Here is a 21,090-nt window from a genome sequence, read left to right as displayed (position 1 = left end):
TACCACAGGTATTTCTGTTGAGCGTGAAGAGCCGTATAAGGACTCGGACTCAGACTATCACGAACAGTGAGAGGATCTTTTTGGTTGCCTAAATGCCTCAGGTAAACGTCCGTTATATGTAGATGAAGGCTTGAATTCTATTCATGTCCCACTGAACTAAGACGAGCTCTGAAAGCGTTGGAAACTTTTTTGATGGTGGGGATCAGATTATTGTGTTCATAAAACTGCGGAAAGTGCTTGGCGGCTATGGGTGGAGGGGCCGATGAGGTCAGCGGCCACGACGGTCACTTTCAGCGCACTCAGCTGCTTAGGTTTGGTTGCGTAAGCGGATTGGCAGTGGTCCTGAAGTTTGGGACTTTTAAATGCTGGATTTTTTTAATGACACTGATATTAGGGCGCGAAACTACATACACTTGGGCTTGCGTAACACACTGTTGTGAATACAAGGCTTTTGTGGCAATTTATGGTCATCTTTTAATCCTGATGAGCGCACGATAATTCGAAGTTCTGCGTGTGCATGTGCTCTCGCAGGCTTTCCAGTGTGTGGATCGGTCGGGACATGTGTTGGTTTGCCTTTTTTAACACTTTTCGTTCCGGCGTGTTCTATGATTGAAGTACTTGATGGGCCTAGGTTTACGGTGAAAATATTTCCTTACCTTCTTTTCTGTTTTCTTTTTGTCTATAAATGACTTCTTTTACGTCGCTTTGCGAATATATAACTTCTAGATCCTTGTCCCTCACATTCAATAGTTTTATGTTCTTGAGTAAATCTGGCTCTCTTATAGCCACACTTCTCGCGCTTTTGCTACTAATATACCGCAACAAAACTTCAGTGCCAGCCCAGAGCAGATCCCATGTGAGGAATGTTGACGGACTTTTCGCAACTCTCTTTCACTGACTAAACACACTGAAGACTGAGGTGATTACAGGATATTCCCTCCGTGCCAGAGGCTGTATGACGTTCGAAGGAAGTAGCCTTGCTTTGAAAGATTACTGAGAGTATCTTGATGGTAACCTAAAAAAAAGAAGTGCGGTGGCAAATATCTTCACAGACAAGAACTAGAAGAGTTGGTTCGTTTGCTTCAGCTGCAGTCACGAAATCCCCAAGGAATGAACAAAGCTCTCAACCGAATATTCTAAAACGGTAGTGCACTAGTCTTCTAAATCGTCGTCTGGAACATATTTAGCGAAGACGGACAGTAAAATTCATAACTAGAGGCGAACTAGTAAAGAAGGCTTGACACTCAATAGCCGCATAGGTTCAAGTGACGATCCGGATATGGTACGAACCATTTACCGCGTATTAATAATCGCAGCCTATGTGAAGTCAAAATTCAGCAATCGACATCCTTCCAGTGTCAAGGACACAACATTGACCTACACTCTGGTAAACCTGCTCGTCTTGTGCTCCCTTTTTTCGAAATCCCATGGCTGTGTTTCACTCATGTCATTAAGGCCTACAGTTCTCGGACAGTTCTATTTTAAAGACGCACAAAAGTACGACGCCACCACACCAGTGCACGAAGAGATTGGGGGCGAACGCGTGGTCACAAGTGTCCTTCGCGGAACTGACCGACCAGTCTCGCCTACCGAGGAGAGAAAAGAGCGTCTGCGAGGAAAAAAGGCCAAGGACTCAAAAACATACAACAGCAACGCGGCTCGCGGAAAGTCGGCAGTGAAACGGAATATGCGGGGAAAAGCGGACCCGGTCACGCGCCGTCGCGTCATTGTCCGTGATCTTCGTGCGCGTGTGGGAAATGCGACTCCTTTCCTAAATGACCAGGCTTAAAAGGAACAAGAGCCAAAGCTGAGAGTATGCAGGCGAGCGTCCACCTGTCCTGTAGAGCAATGGTTTCTATAGGGAACCCCCATGGTGAAAACAACTTAGCTGTGGTTAGTCAAAGAACCGAAATTGTGTCTCTGGGAATCTAATTTGATGCTTGGTGAACGTGTAGTTGAAGGGCTAAGGTACCCTTAGCGATCAGGGATACAGGAATCACTGACGAGCGACTTCATCAGCTCGAGGGTCGCCGCTGGGGAAGGAGTGAGGCACCGGGCAAGTTAAAAAGGCTTGGATAAGGCGGTGCAGCGTTTCTAGGACCGTTTTCTCGTTTCTTAGTGAGTGACTGTATCACTCCGCACCCGCATATAAAAGTAGTGCCTAAAGGCACGTACGTAAATGTTAAAGAATATTAGATTCTTGGGTTTTGTGTGTCCAAATCACCACGTGATTATGAGGCGCACCGTAGTGAGGGACTGCGCATTGACTTTGACTCTCTCTGATTTTACAACGTGCACCCAATGCACGGCACACGGGATGTTTTGCTTTTCGCCCTCAATCCAAACGCGGCCGCCGCGGCCGGGACTTGATCCCATCCAACGCCAAAGTTGCCATGTCACCCCGACTGGTACTTCAAAGTTAGAGTTACATTTAAAATTTCGACATAAAATGCATTGTTTGCATGATTAACCCTGCTGCGATCAAATTCTTGTCCATGGTGCGAGAAACAGCGACCTTTCGGAAAGTCTTTCCGTCTATGAAATTCGCAGCTTCGCGCCGCGTCAGATTTTGTCATTACTTTTCTTTTTTAGCCTGGTGTGCTTGTCTAGCAGTTTCTCCTCTCGAGCGTCTCTTACGATATTAGCGCCAATGCTTCACAGAATGTCCATTGGCTTGGAGAAAGGCAATAAACAGGCGTAGGAGTGCTTTCCTGATTACACCACGTCCTTCCGGTGACGCACTACGTCTTGAAAGCCCACATGCGGAAGGCCCCTCATCTGTACATCACGAAGTAATCTCTTGCGCGTCGTGTACCGTTGGTTACCGCATTTCAAGCAGTCGAGCTCAGGCAAACTAGCCCTACGATTTCCGCCTTAGACTATGCTATAACGGGACAGACACTCACGCTATGTCAACCACTTTGTGCACCTTTGTTCGGTCGGCAAGAATTTCTGCTTACGCCACGTCGCGTTCGAGAACAGCGGCCGACGTTCTCCAAAACGACTTAAGAGCTGACGGTCCAAGCATCAGGCAAGACGGCTTTCGATAGAGCGCCGTACGAAACATTTGGCAGGGGACCGTGCCTCTAATGAGGTGACCTTCACGCCCGCGAACGCGTGGGCAGTTGCGAGCGGCGCTTGCGGAGTCGAGCGCAGCCGCGCCTTCGTCGCGGCACGGACCTCGTATCAACGGTGGTGGTAGCACGTGCAGTGTGGAACGTGACGCATGGGCGTAATGCGCTGGCTGAAAAGCAAGGGTGCCAACCACGTCGGTTTCGCTTTGACAACGACTGTGGCGGCTTACGCTCGGTTCTTGACAGGAAAGTGCGCCTTCTCAAAACAACAACGGCCATAGGAACGTGTCTGAGCGAGGAGCTGTAGGAGTGTCGCCACACGCGTATAGGGGCGTGCGATCGCGCTGACGCAGCCAGGCCAGATGCGCCGGCGCAAGGTCAGAGTTCCGGTGAGGTGTGAGTTACGACGGCAACCAATCATGTCGTGTCAGGAGACACGCGCTCCTTGTCTACTACCGGAATGCATGCGATGGCAGCAAAAGGAACATGGAGAAGAAGAAAAAAGAAACAAACGCGTGTTACGGTGGGAGAGTTACTCAAGCTCCCCCACCTGGGAGCCGCTCCCCTGACCTTCACGTACGTGGCGGCTAATGGAAAATGCAAATTTGGTGAAGCGTTTCGGTTACTGGTCGGTAAGTAATGATCCGCCGCACCCATTTCCGAGGACCTGTCGACGTATCCACCGCAGCACTGTATGCGTAACTACAACTAGAGATGTTCTAGAGCTCTGTGTGTGTTACAATATGGCCAGGTGCCCAGGTGACGTGAGCAGGTGTACTATGAGCGTATACCGCCATATCCAGTAAGTTGGAAGTGTGGCAATGCAGGACCTACTCTAACGACGTCTTAGGTTAAGAGAGAATAAATTCCAGTACTGAGAGAAAAAAGGAATGGCTTGCAGCCTTAAAACCGTGGCGCTGTTGCCAGTCAGGGAAACGATAAAAGAGAAGGGCCCACCTACAAACGTGACACGCACGTTTCCCTAAATTAAGAAATGGCTCATTATAGGCATCCGGCCATTCAGAGTTTGATGCCCGATGCTCAAGGACGCATTGAAACCAAGTACACAATAACTTAACGGAAGATAAATCATGCTCTGTGCATGATATGATGATGTGATGATAAAAGGAACGGGTAGATCGTTATGGGATAGTGCGAATTATCCATAAAGGAGTTTTGTGTTCTAATACTTCCTATTTATTCCACAAGCGTCTTTAAGGTCCGCCGTGGCCGAGGAAGCCTGCGGGAGAGAGCGAAAACTTTATTGTCGCCCGGCGGATTAGTGAGCAGGTGACCTTAGCCCGGGCCGCCTATGACATCGTACTTGATCGCGGATGAGATGCAGTCGTTACGGGACGGGGCTAGTCGCGGGACTCGAGGAAGGACCACTGCGCATGCTTTATCATGTTATGCCGTTTTCTGTTCCCAGCATAAAGAAAGCATCGCTTATACTCACACCTCCAGTGCGTGGGAGTTGCATGATGTTTTTGTACAAGCGAGGACGCAAAGTATTACGGCCGATTTGCAAATAACATGGCGGCTCTACAGATACATCCGCTGTTTGTCAGGCTCGTTAACTTGACCAGTATAGTTTACGTGGTTGTAGCAAGAATGGCTATAGCTACAGCTATAGCGAATAAAGGCAGCGCCATTGAGCGAAAAACCATTCCGAAGCCCTGCCATCAAATTTTGTTTTACTCTTTCTATGCACCATTCCTCTTCCTCCCTCTCTATGCTTCGTAGTTGAAAGAGGAAGCGGTGTTATCGATGGCTCTCAACGACATCACCGAGACTGAACTATGTAATATCAGGCCTTGGTGACTGTTTAGTGATCATCTAATAAGAGCGCGTGAAGCGAGGGACGGACATAGAAGAAACATACGCCTATGTTCGTCCTTCGTTTTGTGCGCTCTAACTAGATCATCATAAGTAACCAACTAGCCCGAATCTCCACTCAGGTATCCATTCAGCAAAAAAACAATTCGGTCCAGGTCTCCTTTCTTATCCAAAATACATACAATGATCGGAACGCTGACATCCGAGGAACCTTGCAGGTGGTAGACACTGCGGCTGCAGTTGAAGTGGGGAGAAGATATGACTTGGCACTACAGTGAGGATGAACCAGAGCTGAATGAGCAGGAAAGTTGCGAATACCTAATATATTTAGAGGCGGGAGGTTCGGTTGGGAAAAAAAAATGGCATGATATTGTAACGAAAAGATGGCGATGCCTTGAGATCGAGCAAAGTGCGGATAATTGATAAGACGAAGTACCAAGAAGCTCCTAGAAAACAAAGGGGGAACAAAACAAACCTAGGGAAACATGGTACGTCTAACACATGATGACGAGTTATTGATTCGATCGACGCCTTTTGACGTCCAAATGCCTAACATGGATTAAGTGAGGAATGCCGTGTAAACGGCCTGTATACTTTAACGTGCGTTGAACTGTAAAAGTAAACGAGAGTTTTTAGCATTCTGCTCCGTTCTTTATGCGGCCGCCGCTATAGGGACTCGTGCCCGCCACCTCGTTCTCCGCAGTTTGCGTCGCGGCAGGTCGAAGAAGAAAATAGCAGTGTCCGCAGTAGAACGGTAGCAGCATATATGATGGCGGCAGTCATTCCTTGTATATGTATAAAAAACTCTATTTACTTCGGCAGCAGTTAGCTGCTTGAGATTAGGCGTGCCTTGTCCGCCCATCCGCCCATTCAGTTACATTGACGACGACCTTTGCCGTCATTGCCGACACATAATGACGACTTCTGTCATCGGTAACGCCACCTCGTCAGCCATAGCACCACCATTGCCACCGCGTGAAGAAATGAAAAGTTGTCCAGAACCACAGCTACTAGGACTTTAACCCATGCCGGGGAAGCCATGCGCACTTGGGATGCGAGCGCCCAAACCACTGCGCTACCGCGCAACAACAGCGCTGAGCAATTAGTGCAAGGCATTACGCTTCCCACAAAGACTCTGAGAACGGTGGCGGCTGTCTATGTATTTCGGAGGGCAGAACGAGCAGTATACTTTAGTACACAATGATTACATTATGTGCATCGCATATGAATTGTTGTTGTCATGCGCGTGAAAACAGCATCGGTGCGAAAATAAAATAAGAAATGAAAGCGAGCGGCACAATGATGATGATAATCCTCAAAATAGTACATACCCACTATATAGGGTGTGCCGAGAATAAGGTGGTCGATGAATAACAACGCCGAAAGAATCCACAACATTAACACCAACAGCAATGACCAATCGACAACGCCACATTGTCTACACAGTAGCTCACAGGATTCAGAGCCGCCAAGTGTCCTATAAGCAACAATGCAAGTGTACAAAGAAAAATGGAATCGCTCAAGTCAATTTGGTGGCATTGCATTATTTCGCTAGTGACATCACTTTCAGTAGTCGTTTTGGTCTATAAGTTGATTAGCCCCGAAGAGGAACATTGAAACCAGTCATCGAGCCCAAAAAGCGTGAACCCTAAACACAGCAACTGCCTCTTCACCTGCAGCCTAAATATTGACTTACACACACACACACACACACAAAAAGAAAGAAACTCGATTTCAAAATTGTGTAAGAAGACCAAGTTTGAAGGTCATCTAACTTTGGACGTTGTCCTAGTGAACAATGAAAACAAAGAAATGTGACAGCTTCACGAAAAACAAACGAAACTAAACGGGATATACCAAGGTTTTCTGAATAAGATAGGTTAAATTTGTGAAATGTAGAACTGCCTAAAAAATAAAACACACAGTGAGTGTCTTGCCAAGCTGCTCCAAACCAAATGTTCCATAGAACTATGCGTTTTCACGGAAGAAATGTGGCTTCCTTAAGCAAAAGGAGCCCGAGAGCAACTAAGGTCTGTCAGTGTGTGTAATTAGATTATACAGCGGTCATTAGCTATGTCATACAAAAAGAAAATTGCGTGCATCATAAAGAACAAAATAAAACTTTTCATGTCTTCCACACTATTCTTCCTATAATATGTCATAATTATATTACTGTTTAAATAATATATTACATCTGTCGAATCTTTTGCAATTACTAGTTTAAATAGTAAGTTCTTATATGCCGCATCCCTCCCCCTATGCGCATTATAGCCACGGTGTTCCTGTCCAGATCCCCGTAGTGAGTGAACCCAATTATTTGAGGAACAAGCAGACAACGCAAAATTATAAGGTGTTGATCTTCACATATGTAAAATCTGCCCGACTCTTACCAATCCCCGTGGGTGCCAAAGAATTTAAGGAAATCTTCATCTCCTTCTGCACTCTGGGAGAACGCTGCTGTCGCGGTAAATGACTCACGACCTATAGGAATCGCTGAAGGCTGCTGCCTTAATTAAAATATGGGGTTTTACGCGCCAAAACCACTTTCTGATTGTGAGGCACACCATAGTGGAGGACTGCGGAAATTTCGACCACCTGCGGTTCCTTAACGTGCACCTAATCTAAATGCACGGGCGTTTTCGCATTTCGCCCCCATCGAAATGCTGCCGCCATGGCCGGGATTCGATCCCGTGACCTCGTGCTCAGCAGCCCAACACCATAGCCACTGAGCAACCACGGCGGGTGAGTCTGCTGTCTTCTCGCACACTTAATTGCAGTTGGATGTGGGTTGATGTGATCGCACACACGCCTCAGATTCACTTTCTTGGCTGTCACTTTGCAAAAATCAAGCGGTATATATATTTTTTCGCATTACTTGGCTTATCTCCTTTCCTTAGTCGTTTCTTTCATATACTTGTGGTAACTCCGCGTGCATCAGACTTGTTTCGCTTTTCCAGGCACGTGTACGGATCCTTATGTGACGCATATCCTCCTGCAAGCAGGCGAGAACAATATTGGATTTTTGTCGATAGTCTGAATGTTAGGTATTATACAGTCGAGCATTTCGGCAGCTGCGTTTGCTGCACACAACTCATGCGCGGTGTAGACCTCGGAGGCGAATTCTTTGCAACCTTCGTTTATAGGGGCAGCTCTGGCCGTGTATACCGGGACAGGACAGGTTACTGCTACAACGCTACGCAACGTCTCGTTGCGTTACGGCAATGCATTTCCTTTTCCAAGGGCGTTTCCGACAAATTTGTGGAGCGCAGACCGGTTCGTTGCCGAGTTGCGTGAAGCCGCGCTAACACGAGGGAAAAAAAAGCGCGGAACACATTTGGTGATCTCATTAATGATACCAACATGAAGTGCGGACCATGCGGAAGCTTACGAAATGAACTCGACCTTGATTCTTTGAAGGCTGCGCCTCGTAATGTTGCGCTGCTACGCACGCACAGAATAAAAGTCGCCATTACCAGGTTACCTGTGTGGATATATAGGCAATATCGGTGCAATATTTCAGGGGACCTTTTCTAGGACTTCCTTTCAGTCTAATGATAGTTTCTGGATTTTAGCTATACTCGCAGAACACTTTCTGTGGCTATGAAGGGAAAGCCATACTAAAGGAGACAGAACATATATCCAGGCATTTCCGCGAAAATTTTGTTTCTAATTTCGGCTGCAAAATGTGGTTTTTCTAAATAATTTTAATTTTCCTGCTAACTGAAAAAAGAGGTAGTTGTTGTCACAAGGCGGAAAAGCATCCTTTGTTTAATTTATTTACAGCAAAGCCAAGGAATAAACGCACGAACTGTTGCCGAACTAAGGTAGACGTGAACTTACTGACAGAACATCGCTTTTTGGTTCTCAGCATCATTTCTTTTTTTTCATGCTTATTACTGATACCAATTTGAATGTTTGATTGCGAACAGAGCAAGCTGGAACAAAGTGTACAACCACACGTGGGAATTTTAAAGATGTATAGCTTAGTTCCGGAAGTGGGATAGTTGTTTACCACAATACCTTTAAAATGCATGTTGGGACACATAGACAGTGAACTAATGCAATAAATTATTTGAATATATCCGCAGACGGGCACGTACGCTGTTGAGACACGAGGAGACATCAAAACGCGATGATGAGTAGTCGGTTATTTTCATTTAAGCTATATTTAGTCAATGCGGCTAGCCACATCGCCGACGGAATTTCTGGAACATCGAAATGGTGAGACTGTGGCAGCTGCATCACTGTTGACTTCACGTAGACACGCCATCTTGTCAAAATATTGCCACCAGACCAGAACTTGTTCTTTAGTTATTACGGCCGCATCGTGTTGAACAACGTTCAATATTCCCGTGCATTCCCACGAAGACTTCTATGAAAACTCAATTTAGAAGTTCTTTCACGATATGCTCACATTGGGAGGCATTATACACGACGTTTAACATACTATGTGAACGGGTTGAATGTGCACGTAGTGAACGAAACATTGTTCACACGACGTCATCTTAAGCTCATAGATAGCCAAAGGGTTTCTGTGATATTAACGTGGTATTTTATTCTTTGCTCGCAGTGGCCATCGCTAGTGCACAGACTGTTGACGACAACAAAATCTTGGTATCAGCCGCATGGCTATGCGAGGTAAGCAAGGTCGCAAGCTGGCAAGCTTCTATGTCCGCTGGCTGGTTACGTGTGCCGGAACCCCTCAATGCCACAAGCAGTGCGCTTTGCCAAAATGACCACAAGTGCTCGAAAACGTTCACCCCATGTGATAGCGTTTATTCATTGGAGCAGTGACGTTAACTCTGCTGCCCATGTTGAGAGGGGACAAGACTACTCAGACTGCACATAGCGTTGAGTGGATGAATCAGTCAGATTTAAGATAATATTTCCCTCTTCCTCCTTTCATGAATTTGGTCATTTGGTTGTATAGGACTGCGAGTAAGAGCAGTGATTAGGCTATTAGGGCTGTATTTGTGAACATTTTATTCTATCGCATTCCCATGGCGCCAGTTTTGTGGGATGCGAAAAGTGAACCTAAAGCGTAAGTTCAACGGTTCGAAAGCGCATATGATTGCAGCCCTATCAGGAAATCGCATGTTAGCGTCCTGCAGTAGTTGACAGTGCAACTTTGTAACATTGTTTTGTTATTGATGAACTTCGCTATTTTCGGGAGATTTCAACGCACCAAATGTGGCACAAAGGAAAAAAGAAACCTCGGTACAGATGCTTCCGTGCACCTTTTTTTTGCCTTTGTTGCATTGCGAATGCGAATGGACAAAAGAAAAAAAGAAGACACGCTTGCTTGAGAGAATGAAAGTCGTTTTTATTAAACATGTGTAGCTTTTTGAGGCCGTGTGATCAGTACGATGAAGTCACTTCAGTAATAAGCTTCTGTACGCCTAAACTTCCCCTTTCATTTCGCCCTCACGAAAACAAGAATGCTAAGACGCATAAAACTAAAGGACACTGAAGCGCGCAAGTTAATTGCTGATCAAAGAAAATTAACAGAATTATAATAACCAGCGTGTTTTGTGTGCGTCTTGTCGTTGATTTTGTGTGCAGCTTCTGGCGCCTTCCTTTCTTTTATGTTTGCTACCGTAAAAAGCTTGCGGTTATTGATGAACCGGGGCCAATTCTTAGCTCATTTGTCCACGACAAAATTGTACTGCAAGGATGCTTAATCACACGTGGCACCATCTTTGCTAAGCATCTCTGTCTGCGTTGACGGTAACTTGAAGCTATCAGCAGACAGCCTTCTGTTTCAAAATGAATGGTGGAACAATATACTTAATATATGCTGTATTGCTGTTCAGTGTAGGCCCCAAGAAAGCGGAAATATAACTGATAAATCATGTGGTAAATGCATCTAAAATCCTAAACTGCTAGCTTCGTTTACCACATTTTTCTGTTCGGGCACCACCTACTGCCCATCAACTTTCATCAGTTGGGAAGTCAAGATAACAAAAATTATATGTCTAAAGAAAAAAAAAACCAATGGCATGAGCACGGATCTCCTTGAAATTCTGTCCTCGACTAGGTTTTTAATGATGCATTCGTACGTCTTTCAGTTTCTTTCTTCGTAGTTTTCAGTATGCATTCGTACAGCAAGCCGAGTCTATATGCGTCTTTTATGAAACTAAAAAGTATGTTCATCAGTTTGCTACTTCCAAGTAGTATATATTCTTGGCTTCCGGAAATATCAGACAATGCTCAAGGCATTGTTCTCTATAGTGGGCGCTTGTCAAATTGTGCACGTTACCTTTTGACATTTCTAGCGAATTTCGATGGAACTGGAGGAGTTTTGACACAGGTCTAAATGTCCACTCGACGCCCGTCGTTAGAATTTCGAGTTTTATACCAGTGGAAGATTTATGATAGTCAGAACCAGCGTAAAAGTGTCCTACAGACGAGAGGCAAAGTTATTGTATTCAGATCGAGATTTCTTCTCATAGATGAATGCATGAAGCCTTTTTATGAATGGCTCTGTGGCACTTCCTGAAATAAAGTGGGGCAGCCTTAATGGCGTTACTATCATAAATACTGCTTTGAAACATGAAGGATCCTGAACGCTCCACGGGAACTTCTTGGTAAGACCTAGCGCTGCGAAGTCCCTGATTGCAAGAGTACAAAAGTTATTCGATGAATGACAACTGCACGCAGTAGTGTTAATAATTCAAGAGGGGTAAGTTCAATAGTAAACTGAAGTTGCAATTGAAGTGATTGACAGAGATTGGCAAATCGATAAAGATGAGTGGCTCACTGGCTCTGCGCAGCGAAACCACACGTTTTAAAGACCGTAACTGCAGAACTGCACGCAGAAAACAGAGATATAAAATACACATTTGCAAAAATGAGATCACGGCCGATTGGAAATAAATAGTGATTTCTTTCTTATTTCTCTCTCTAACTGATTGTTTGTTATCTGACATATTTAATGTCACGCAGGTGGGCCGAAAATTTGCGTAGATGCCTAATTCTGTGGCAACGTGCCATGTACTCGGATATATGGATAATATATACAGGGTATTCTGCATTTCACACACACCACTTGTCCACTTGGTTAAGTAGTTGGCTGGAATAGAAATTATCACACGTGTGTCTTGTGTAATTGCAGGGCCTGGAGTGCCCCGAAGGCAAAGAGTGCACACTGGAGCAGCCCCAGTGCACATCAGAAGACTGTTCCCTCAAGCCATCATGTAAGTTTGATTGCTTTCTTCATCATACTTTTCGGGACTTGTATAGCATACTGTTATCTGTTTTAGTACTTTAGATCTTACAATCACGAAAATACATGGCAGGTATCGTCGTTTGGTAGATAACCTCAAGGAATGAGTGACTTTTGTACTCTTCGACGAAGCGGGATTCCACTTTTTAGCATATATATAACTTGTGTGCCCGTATGGCGCCTTGCTCGACTAACCGTAAAATAATTTACTCAGACCCATGCAAGCGTTTAGTAAGCCACACAGTTACAACTCTATCTCAGTAGTACCTTGCAGCGCTGTGGAAGCTGCAGAGCTCGTTAGCCAATAGGACAAGCAAAAGCCCCTTAAGATATGTTCATCCGCGCCGCGCTATTTGCTCCTCGTCTGTTCGACGTCTCTGTGCCGTCTGCTCGCCTGCTGTGTCGGCACTTGCTCCAAGCAGTTAATACGAATTGTTGAATACGCCTGAAAATGTAAGGAAACTACAAGGATAATAACTTCTCCCCGAGCGAGACGAAGAAGGGCTAGAGTAACGTATTGGAGGAGTCGCGAACCATGCATGGTTACATGCTACAACTCAAGTCATTAAGCATCAGTTATTGTGCTGCTGAAACTCGCTTGATACATGAAGCCCTACAGCTTAATTTTCGCTTGCCTGTTACAGTTTGTGGGCGCCACAATGTATGACGTACTGTGCGTGCACAGCGTTTAATAACAATAAAGAATAAACAAATATGTTTTTCAAGGCAGAATCATGTTCTAAAGCTTAATGCCTAAAGTTTGAGAAGTCGTTGGTTTCCCAAGTTTACCTCGTCTATACTGGCCTCCTCGTCAAATGTTGTTGTGTCCTCCTCACGATTGACAACGACGGGTTGTTGGCTGTCGACAATGTCATCAATGATGTCGTACATTTCTCTCATCATGTCTTCTTCCTGAATCACATGTTTAACATAGTTCTTCCACTTCTGTGAACTTACTTCTGCTATGGCATCTGCAACATGTTCCTTCAGCTCTTGCATTTTGAATACGCGGTTCGCAGAAGCCACAAAACGCTTCTTGTCACTCCACACCAGCTCTACAAGGTTAGCCTTAGCCTCTACGGTTAGCCTCTACGGGTTAGCCTACGGGGTTAACCCCGTAGACTTTAAGGCTACGGGGTTAGCCTTAAAACGAGGTATCCAGCTGCAGCAGCAATACAGTATACACGATATGTGTTGCCATCAACTTTCACAGTCTCAATAAATTTCATCAACTCCCCCTTTGCCATATCGTCACTACAGGGAACCGTCTTTTGTGCAAGTCACTCCTGCATTTCCTTTTCAAGGCTGCTCACACGTGGAACTTTTTCTTGCCTCACCGAGTGGTATGGCGCGTTGTCCAGAACTATTACACTGCCCCTCACAAATCCCTGTCGAAACTCCAACAGTGCACGTGGCGGCAATTACAGGCCCACACTGTCCTCTCTCCTGGCCGACTTACCCTTATTCAGCCCGGTGCCTTCTCACCCGAATGCACACTCGGCAGACACCCACGAGCAGTCTATGCTCAGATTCTGTATTCATGGCCGAAACACTCTCCCCCTGCCTCTTGGCATGCATTTAGTCCGCAGCGTGAGGCTGCTTTGGCAAGCCCGGAGCTGAATGTCCGGCTACGGCTAACGATCTGGGCAGCGGAAGTCGCCGCCAGGCTTGATCTGGTGGCCACGACAACCCACGACCAGAAGGCCACCCAGGGAACCGCGGCATCTTAATTTTCTTTTCATTTTTTTGGGCCTTCACTAAATAAAGTTTGTGCCACCACCGCCACCACTGTCCGGGGTAAGGTGTGTAATAGTAGCGCCTCTTCGAACCACCTTTCATAGTGGGGCCCGTCTATTTCAAGGCGTCTCCTGTGCTCTTTTTCGCTTGAAATATTTCTCCGGCACCTTGCACAAAGCCATTCTCGTTTTCGCTGTGCGTCAGAATCAATCGTACCTCCTTACAACTTGGGTGTTGCAGGCCAATGGAGAGTTCATTGCCGGCCATTTTACGCGCAAGCGTAAACGGCCAGCTCAAGAAATCAGCATTGTGTGAAGCTGCGAAGCGAGTGAACGAGGAAGGTGTCTGGGCCTTAGTCTGAAACTGGATTTACGGAAATTCCGGCACACTACGCTACCGATCTCCACGTTTCTGCTATTAGAAAAAAACGCATGTTATTCTATAGACATTCTTTATTGACTGCTGATTGCGCGTTATCTCATGATGCAGCGTCGTTCATCACCAGACAAATGAGTCGAGAGTGTAATTGACCATATCAGCGGCCATCAGTCATTCACCGAGTGGCTGCGTAGCTCTTCTCAGGTCCGAGCACTGGCGCCACTTACATCATTGTGAGAACAGCGCTGCGGAGAAGAGTCGAATTACCGCATGTTACGTGTGGAGGAGCCCTCATGGCAATAGAGATCGAGAAGAGTCGAATTAAGGCATGTTACGTGTGGAAGAGCCCTCATGGCAGGCGAGATCGTGAAGGGTCGAATTGCCGCATGTTACGTGTGGAGGAGACCTCATAGCAGGCGAGATCGAGAAGAGCAGAACTACCGCATGTTACGTGTGGAGGAGCCCTCATGGCAGGCGAGATCGAGAAGAGTCGAATTGCCGCATGTTACGTGTGGAGGAGACCTCATGGCAGGCGAGATCGAGAAGAGTCGAACTACCGCATGTTACGTGTGGAGGAGCCCTCATGGCAGGCGAGATCGAGAAGAGTCGAATTACGGCATGTTACGTGTGGAGGAGCCCTCATGGCAGGCGAGATCGAGAAGAGTCGAATTACGGCATGTTACGTGTGGAGGAGCCCTCATAGCAGGCGAGATCGAGAAGAGTCGAACTACCGCATGTTACGTGTGGAGGAGCCCTCATGGCAGGCGAGATCTAGAAGAGTCGAATTGCCGCATGTTACGTGTGGAGGAGACCTCATGGCAGGCGAGATCGAGAAGAGTCAAATTACCGCATGTTACGTGTGAAGGAGCCTTCATGGCAGGCGAGATCGAGAAGAGTCGAATTACGGCATGTTACGTGTGGAGGAGCCCTCATGGCAGGCGAGATCGCTCTGAGGAAGAATCAGCGGTCGGGCTTTGACGCAAGCGTAAGGCTGAATATTGTGAGTGTGATTCCTGTACTGTGCTAACTCTTCGAATTTCTTCTATATTTTAGTATAAAGAACATATGCTCCAAATGCACTTTCTTGTATCCTCTACAGATAGGCATGATTCTTTGAAATGTCCAAACAGTGGTCAGCTAAAAGTTTTGCAATTGGGCACAGTATAAACAGGGGTTATCGAACAATGGGTCTTAATGAACAAACCTGTCCAACCGCCTCTTTAGGAAAGCGCCATGTTAAAATGAAAGCTTAAGCCATCACATCATTGTACATAACCATTGTGTACACTGTATATACTGAAAATCATTTTGTACATGTGGCATTTAGTTGTAACTGTGCCTTTCCGTGGGTATATGTGTTTATATGTTGGTGCGTGAGGACTCGGACATTACTTACGTTGAAAACGTGCTGTGTTTCGTTTCTTACATGCTATCGTCCCGGTGGAATTGTGCTGTGATTATGACTCGGTGTTCGCATCGTCTCTTGTCGAAATAAACTTTTTCTAAACACAAACTTTGTGAAGAAGGATGACCAGCGAAGCTGTGTATGTGGCCCCTTAATGGCGAAATGCACCTCCTCCACACGCCGGCCCGCCATTTCAGTTTCTTCCGGATCGGCGCACGTATGGGGAATGCTTAACGTCTGATTCACCTGCGCCACGGGTCCGCCCGGTATTGCAATATCTTTGCGATCGGCCCACGTATGGGGAGTGCTTAACGCTTGATTCACCTCTGCCGCGGGTCGGCTTGGCATTGCACTGTTTTCGGGATCGATCCACGTATGGGGATCTTTGTGTCTACACACGGAAACTATTCTGGCGGAACTAGCCCATAACAGTTTCGCTGTAATACGTTTCCTGCCATTCGTACTGAAGGACAACTATGGCGAGAAAGACGAAGAGTTATGCTGATGCCCCTTCGTGTTTCACGTCAGGGACGTCCACCTCTCACGTCATGGCGCCGGAGGCCCAAGTCTTCGATGTTGTTGTTCCGACGGGGAATGGTCCCGAGACCGTCGTCGGTGCGACGGCCCCAGTAGTTGGCCTGTCTGAGGTCTACTGCATTCAGAACATGGGAGGCCTCAACTTCCAAGTGACCTTCAAGAGTATGGCTTCGATGACTAATCCTCGATGCTGGCTGCCTTCTCATCGGTGGCGAGCGTTGTCCTGTCGTTCCCGTCGGCCCGCAGGTCACCAACGTAACTTGCCTCTTCTTGCCGTCCTTCGTTCCGAACGAAGACCTCGTCCAGGCACTATCACCATACGGCAAGGTTCTGTCTGTCAACACTGGTCTTATGAGTGGGCGACGTGGTGTGCTCACGGGCATCCATTTGGTTCGGATGGAAATGAGCACCCCTACTCCTGTTCCCAATCACCTGCGAGTCTCTGGTCATTGTGTGACGTTTGACTAGCGCGGCTTGCAATGCGTGTGTCGTCGCTGCGGCTCCAGCGACCACTAATACCGTGCACAGTGCACCGCAGAGTTCTGTGGCCGTTGTGGTATCCGTGGCCTCGAAAGCGACGCATGTGACCGTCCTTGTCGGCGTTGCGGAGATAGTCACTATACGGTCGCGTGCCCTGTGTGGCGTTCATACTCAGACGCTGCTGCTGGAGCCTTTCCACGCTTACCGCCGGCATCAGCTGCGGCCGCGACTGTGCGTGACGCTGCAACCCAAGAAATTGCCTTGGCTCCGCATCAACCAGCATCGGAAAATGACAAAGAAGCGGGATGCAGCTTGGGCAATCATGACACACCATGTTCGCTGGCCTCCTCGACCAAAAAAGAAGACTGCTATTGATGACGTGACCAATCGCAACGTGCCATGTCCGCTGGCCTCCCAAGCAGCGAAGGACACGCATCTGCGGCCGATAGTGCCTCCACTTTGGCTGCTACCATCAGTCCTCGTGATCGCACCGAGATCTTAAACACGGCTAAAACACCTGACCCTGCGATTTCTACGCTCGATACACCCACGAAATCTGCTACGGCTTCATCCTCCGCAATAGCGTCGCTGACAACGCCGCATCCGATTTGTGGCTTTTCTGCAAAAGCGATTGGACGGTTGCATCTGAATGAGTTCCCGGCGGCCGAAGTTGTCGGCGGCGATGAAATTGATCCCGCTGCCCAACCACTACCGACATCATCATTATGAGAAAACAAGTTCATCCTCTGAGTTTATAGTAGCGCTGGACTCTCGCCAAGCCTGGATGGACTCGACGTATAAATGGCTGTCACACGAGGCGTAAAGCGTGCCCACGCGTCAGCATCTGCTTCGGACAGCGACCCGGATCACCGTGCCGAGTTACAGCGTCCAAAGAAACCTGGGCCTTTTTCGAGAGGGTGGAAGAAGTGACGTGTGCACTGCATGTCCCCTGGACTTCTTTCCGGGGCGCCGACCTGAACGACAAGACCAGGTCAGTTCGGTGACGCTTTTAAATATGGCTGACACCATGAATATTATTGCATTAAACACACAGGGGTTCTGAAGTCATATAAAAGAAGCCGAAATTATCAGCTTGGCCCACGCTAAATATTGACATTCTGCGTTCGCAACAAACAGATTTTTTCAACATTGCAGATGTTCTTGCTTTCAAACGCACTTTCAACCTAGATTGCACTTTTCTCTTTCTCGACATCACGCTCTAGTGGAGTTGGTATTATGATTACAGTGAAACTACTCATTAAGGGCTAGTTCTCCCATGATCGTGTCCGTGTGTACACACAAAACTCCCCACATGTGGGCCGATACCGAAGATAGTGCAATGCCGGGCGGACCCGCGGCGGAGGTGACGCAGGCGTTAACAACTCCTCGTACGTCGGCCGATCCTGAAGTTAGAGCGATGCCGGGCTGACCAGCGGCCCGAGGCACAGTTTGCCACTAAGGGGCCTACATAGCTTCGCTGGTCATCCTTCTCACAGAGTGGAAGGGCACTGAGTTTTTTTTTTCAATAGAGCTCTTTGCAAGTTCATCCTGTCATTTTTATGATGGGTAAAGGCGGATATTGGCATTTGATCGTGTGCTATCTTCATTTAGGTTACGTATTTTGTGCATCTATGGTCTCGCGCAGGCCACTAAGTACAATCATTTTTTTCGTGACCTGGACGTGTATTTCCTGAACGGTTGTCACGTGGTGCGTGTGGATTTTAATCGTGTTTTAGAGACGCGAACAGATGTGCGAGGCCCTAGCTTGGGTCGACCTGATTGGAACGCACGAGAGTGGCGGCGTCGCCTCGTCCAGCACATTTCGTTGCTGGATTAATATCGACTTTTTCATGGTTCCTTATTTATCTGGGCGTGGCGACGCGGCGCGTCGGCAAACAGGTTAAATCATGTTTATACCCCATCCAATTTAGCTCAGTATGTCTCCCAATATCATGTGATAACTTTGCCTTCATAACCTGCTTATGTTTCTGATCACGGACCAGTTATGCTTAAGTTTTCTTCCTCATCAGTAAACCTTGGCGTCTCGACCTCCGTGCACTTCATGGCACGCGCTCGCGCTCTAGTTTGTCAAGAGCCTTGCGCGCATATTTTTTTATCTTTCTCACAGCCATGGGACGCGCTCAAGGTGCAGTGGCGCCTGCATTGTTCGGTCGAAGGACGTGCACTCAGACAACGCATGCCAGCAGAACTGGCAGATATTGTCACGAAGCTCCGTATTCCCATTGAGGTCAATCGATTGAGTCCGCTGATGCAGTTATGGCAGCGTGAGCTACGGAGACGTTTCCAACGCCTCATCGCAGTGTCGTCTTTGTCAGCTGCTGCTTGGCGATGCAGGCGTGATCCGCGTGCACACCCTCAAGTTCTGCTCTTTGCAAGAAACTCGCTTTTTATACAGCCAAATACATTCGGTTCTGCGGCCTCAAAAGCACCTCCTGTTATGTGGCCTCTCGCACGTTATGATGCGCTCTTTGCATCACATTTCGAAAACATGGAGCGTACGGCTATGCAAATGGATCATGGTATCGTAGGAGTACTTAGTGGGCTGTCTCAGGTTCCATTGAGGTCGCCGACCTTTATTGTACACGACCGTCAGCTGACGAGGAAGCGTGACTCGGCCTCAGGGCCGGACGGGCTTGCCGTTGAGTTTTATCTAACATTCTGGGAAGATATTGGTGCCAGTTTCATGTCTGTTGCCAGCCGCTGCTATGAGAACTTTGACTTCTCGGCTAGTTGTCGTGATGGTCGTATTGTGCCAATCTAAGCACGATCCATTATCAGTTCGTCCAGAGGATTGGAGGCCAATCACGCTTCTCAACGTCGAATATCATACCTTCACACCTTGTGTCACTCGACGCTTGGGAAGCCTGATGCCTTCCTTAGCAGGGCACCATCAGGCATGCTCAGTTCCTGGCAGAGAGATACACAGTCTCTCGTTCGTTACGCGTGACATAATGACATACACACTGACCAGGTGAGCACGTGGTCTCTTAGTTTCACTAGATCAAGAAAAGCCATTCGATCGCCGTGAACGTAGCTACAAATTTAATGTACTGACCTTGTTTGGCTTTCTGAGAAATTTTGTTGAAGTTATTAGGAATGCCGATTCAAACATCTGAATGTTTGGCGCAGCATAGCCTTAGCGGCTTTTGCTTCATTAAACCCCATTTAACGAACTAACTAGCATCTGAAATATATTGTTTCTTTGTGGCCATGAACGTGCACGATTTTCTGTTACTCGTGTTCGTCAAGGGTGCCCTCATTCCCAAGAACTATTTGTGCTCAGCTTTGATCCATTTCTGATCTCGGTACTGAGAAAGCCTCACGTGCGCAGTCTCCCACTGTCTGGTAGCGGCGTTGTGGAGGTGACAGTCTTCGCCGATGACATCTCATTGTATCTCAGGAATGAAGATAGCTTATCCTGAGACTTCAGTTTTCACAGAGTATGGAAATATTTCACGTGCTACGCTAAATTTTTCAAAATGCTGTTATTTGTCCATTGGTTCACCACAGACAGGCCTAAGTGCCCTTTTCCGTCTTCTAAGGAGCGGTTCTATTCGTATTTTTGGTTTAGATTACACCTATGATGGCATATCAGACTCTGTGTGGCGCTTAATTCTTGAATATGTAAGGCGAAGTATTCAAGATGTTCAAGGGTATGATTTATCCGTATTAAAAAGAATTTACTTAGCACAGTGTGTAATTTGCGGCCGTGTATGGTACGCTTGTCACGTTGTACAGCCACCAATACAAGTTACTAGGTCATTGCAGTTCCTTCATGGTTTCTCTTCTGGTCGGGCAGTACAGAACTGGTCTGCCGCGTGGCGATTGGGCAACCATGCTCTCGCGGTGGGTTCGCGTTCACATCCGTGTCTGTCTTCTGCCGGCTGCTTGCTCTGCGATTTCTGCTCCTCCTGTTACACCGTAATCACAGTCCCGCGCGTGAACTCGCCTGCCATTTACTTGTCACAAAAAGTCGTTACTAGTTACCAGCCGTGCACTTAAATCGTGGACCAAAAGTGTTAAACACACCTGCATTTCACTGTACGGCCATGCCATTTTATCGCCAAGTACAACGGGTATGTCCTGATGTAGACGTTCTCAAAAACCCTGTTATGGATACAATGTCAGCCTTACTGCTTCCTCTAGTTCCCCCAGCGCACCGCACAGGTTCCAATAATGTGTCGCAGGGTGCAATAACGGTGTCATTTCTGCCTGGCCACCTACGCAACTTCATGTGGCGTCTAGGGTCGCAATCGCTCCCAACGCGTGACAGACTAGAGCAGCAGGGCATAGCAGGGCTTCGCTATGTCCCAATTGCCCCCTTCAAGAATCCAACAAACATGTACTGCCGCAATGCGTTGTTACTAGGGTATTTTGGAGGGTCGTGCATGCTGGTT

At 47.2% G+C, this 21,090-nt stretch overlaps 1 protein-coding gene across 1 annotated transcript in view; it reads left to right on the top strand.

The window, feature by feature from the left end:
- Nucleotides 1–21,090, top strand: part of LOC142579655 (uncharacterized) — a 38,480-nt gene that overhangs the window by 11,240 nt on the left and 6,150 nt on the right. The window contains exons 2-3 of the mRNA XM_075690066.1: nt 9,481–9,548; nt 12,025–12,106. Of these exons, the coding sequence (XP_075546181.1) occupies nt 9,481–9,548; nt 12,025–12,106 (150 nt within the window). The remainder of the gene's footprint in view (nt 1–9,480; nt 9,549–12,024; nt 12,107–21,090) is intronic.

This window comes from Dermacentor variabilis, chromosome 4, assembly GCF_050947875.1.
Source record: "Dermacentor variabilis isolate Ectoservices chromosome 4, ASM5094787v1, whole genome shotgun sequence".
Lineage (NCBI taxonomy): Eukaryota > Metazoa > Arthropoda > Arachnida > Ixodida > Ixodidae > Dermacentor > Dermacentor variabilis.
The sequence above is the reverse complement of the archived record's forward strand: the minus strand, read 5'-3'. Positions and strand labels throughout refer to the sequence as shown.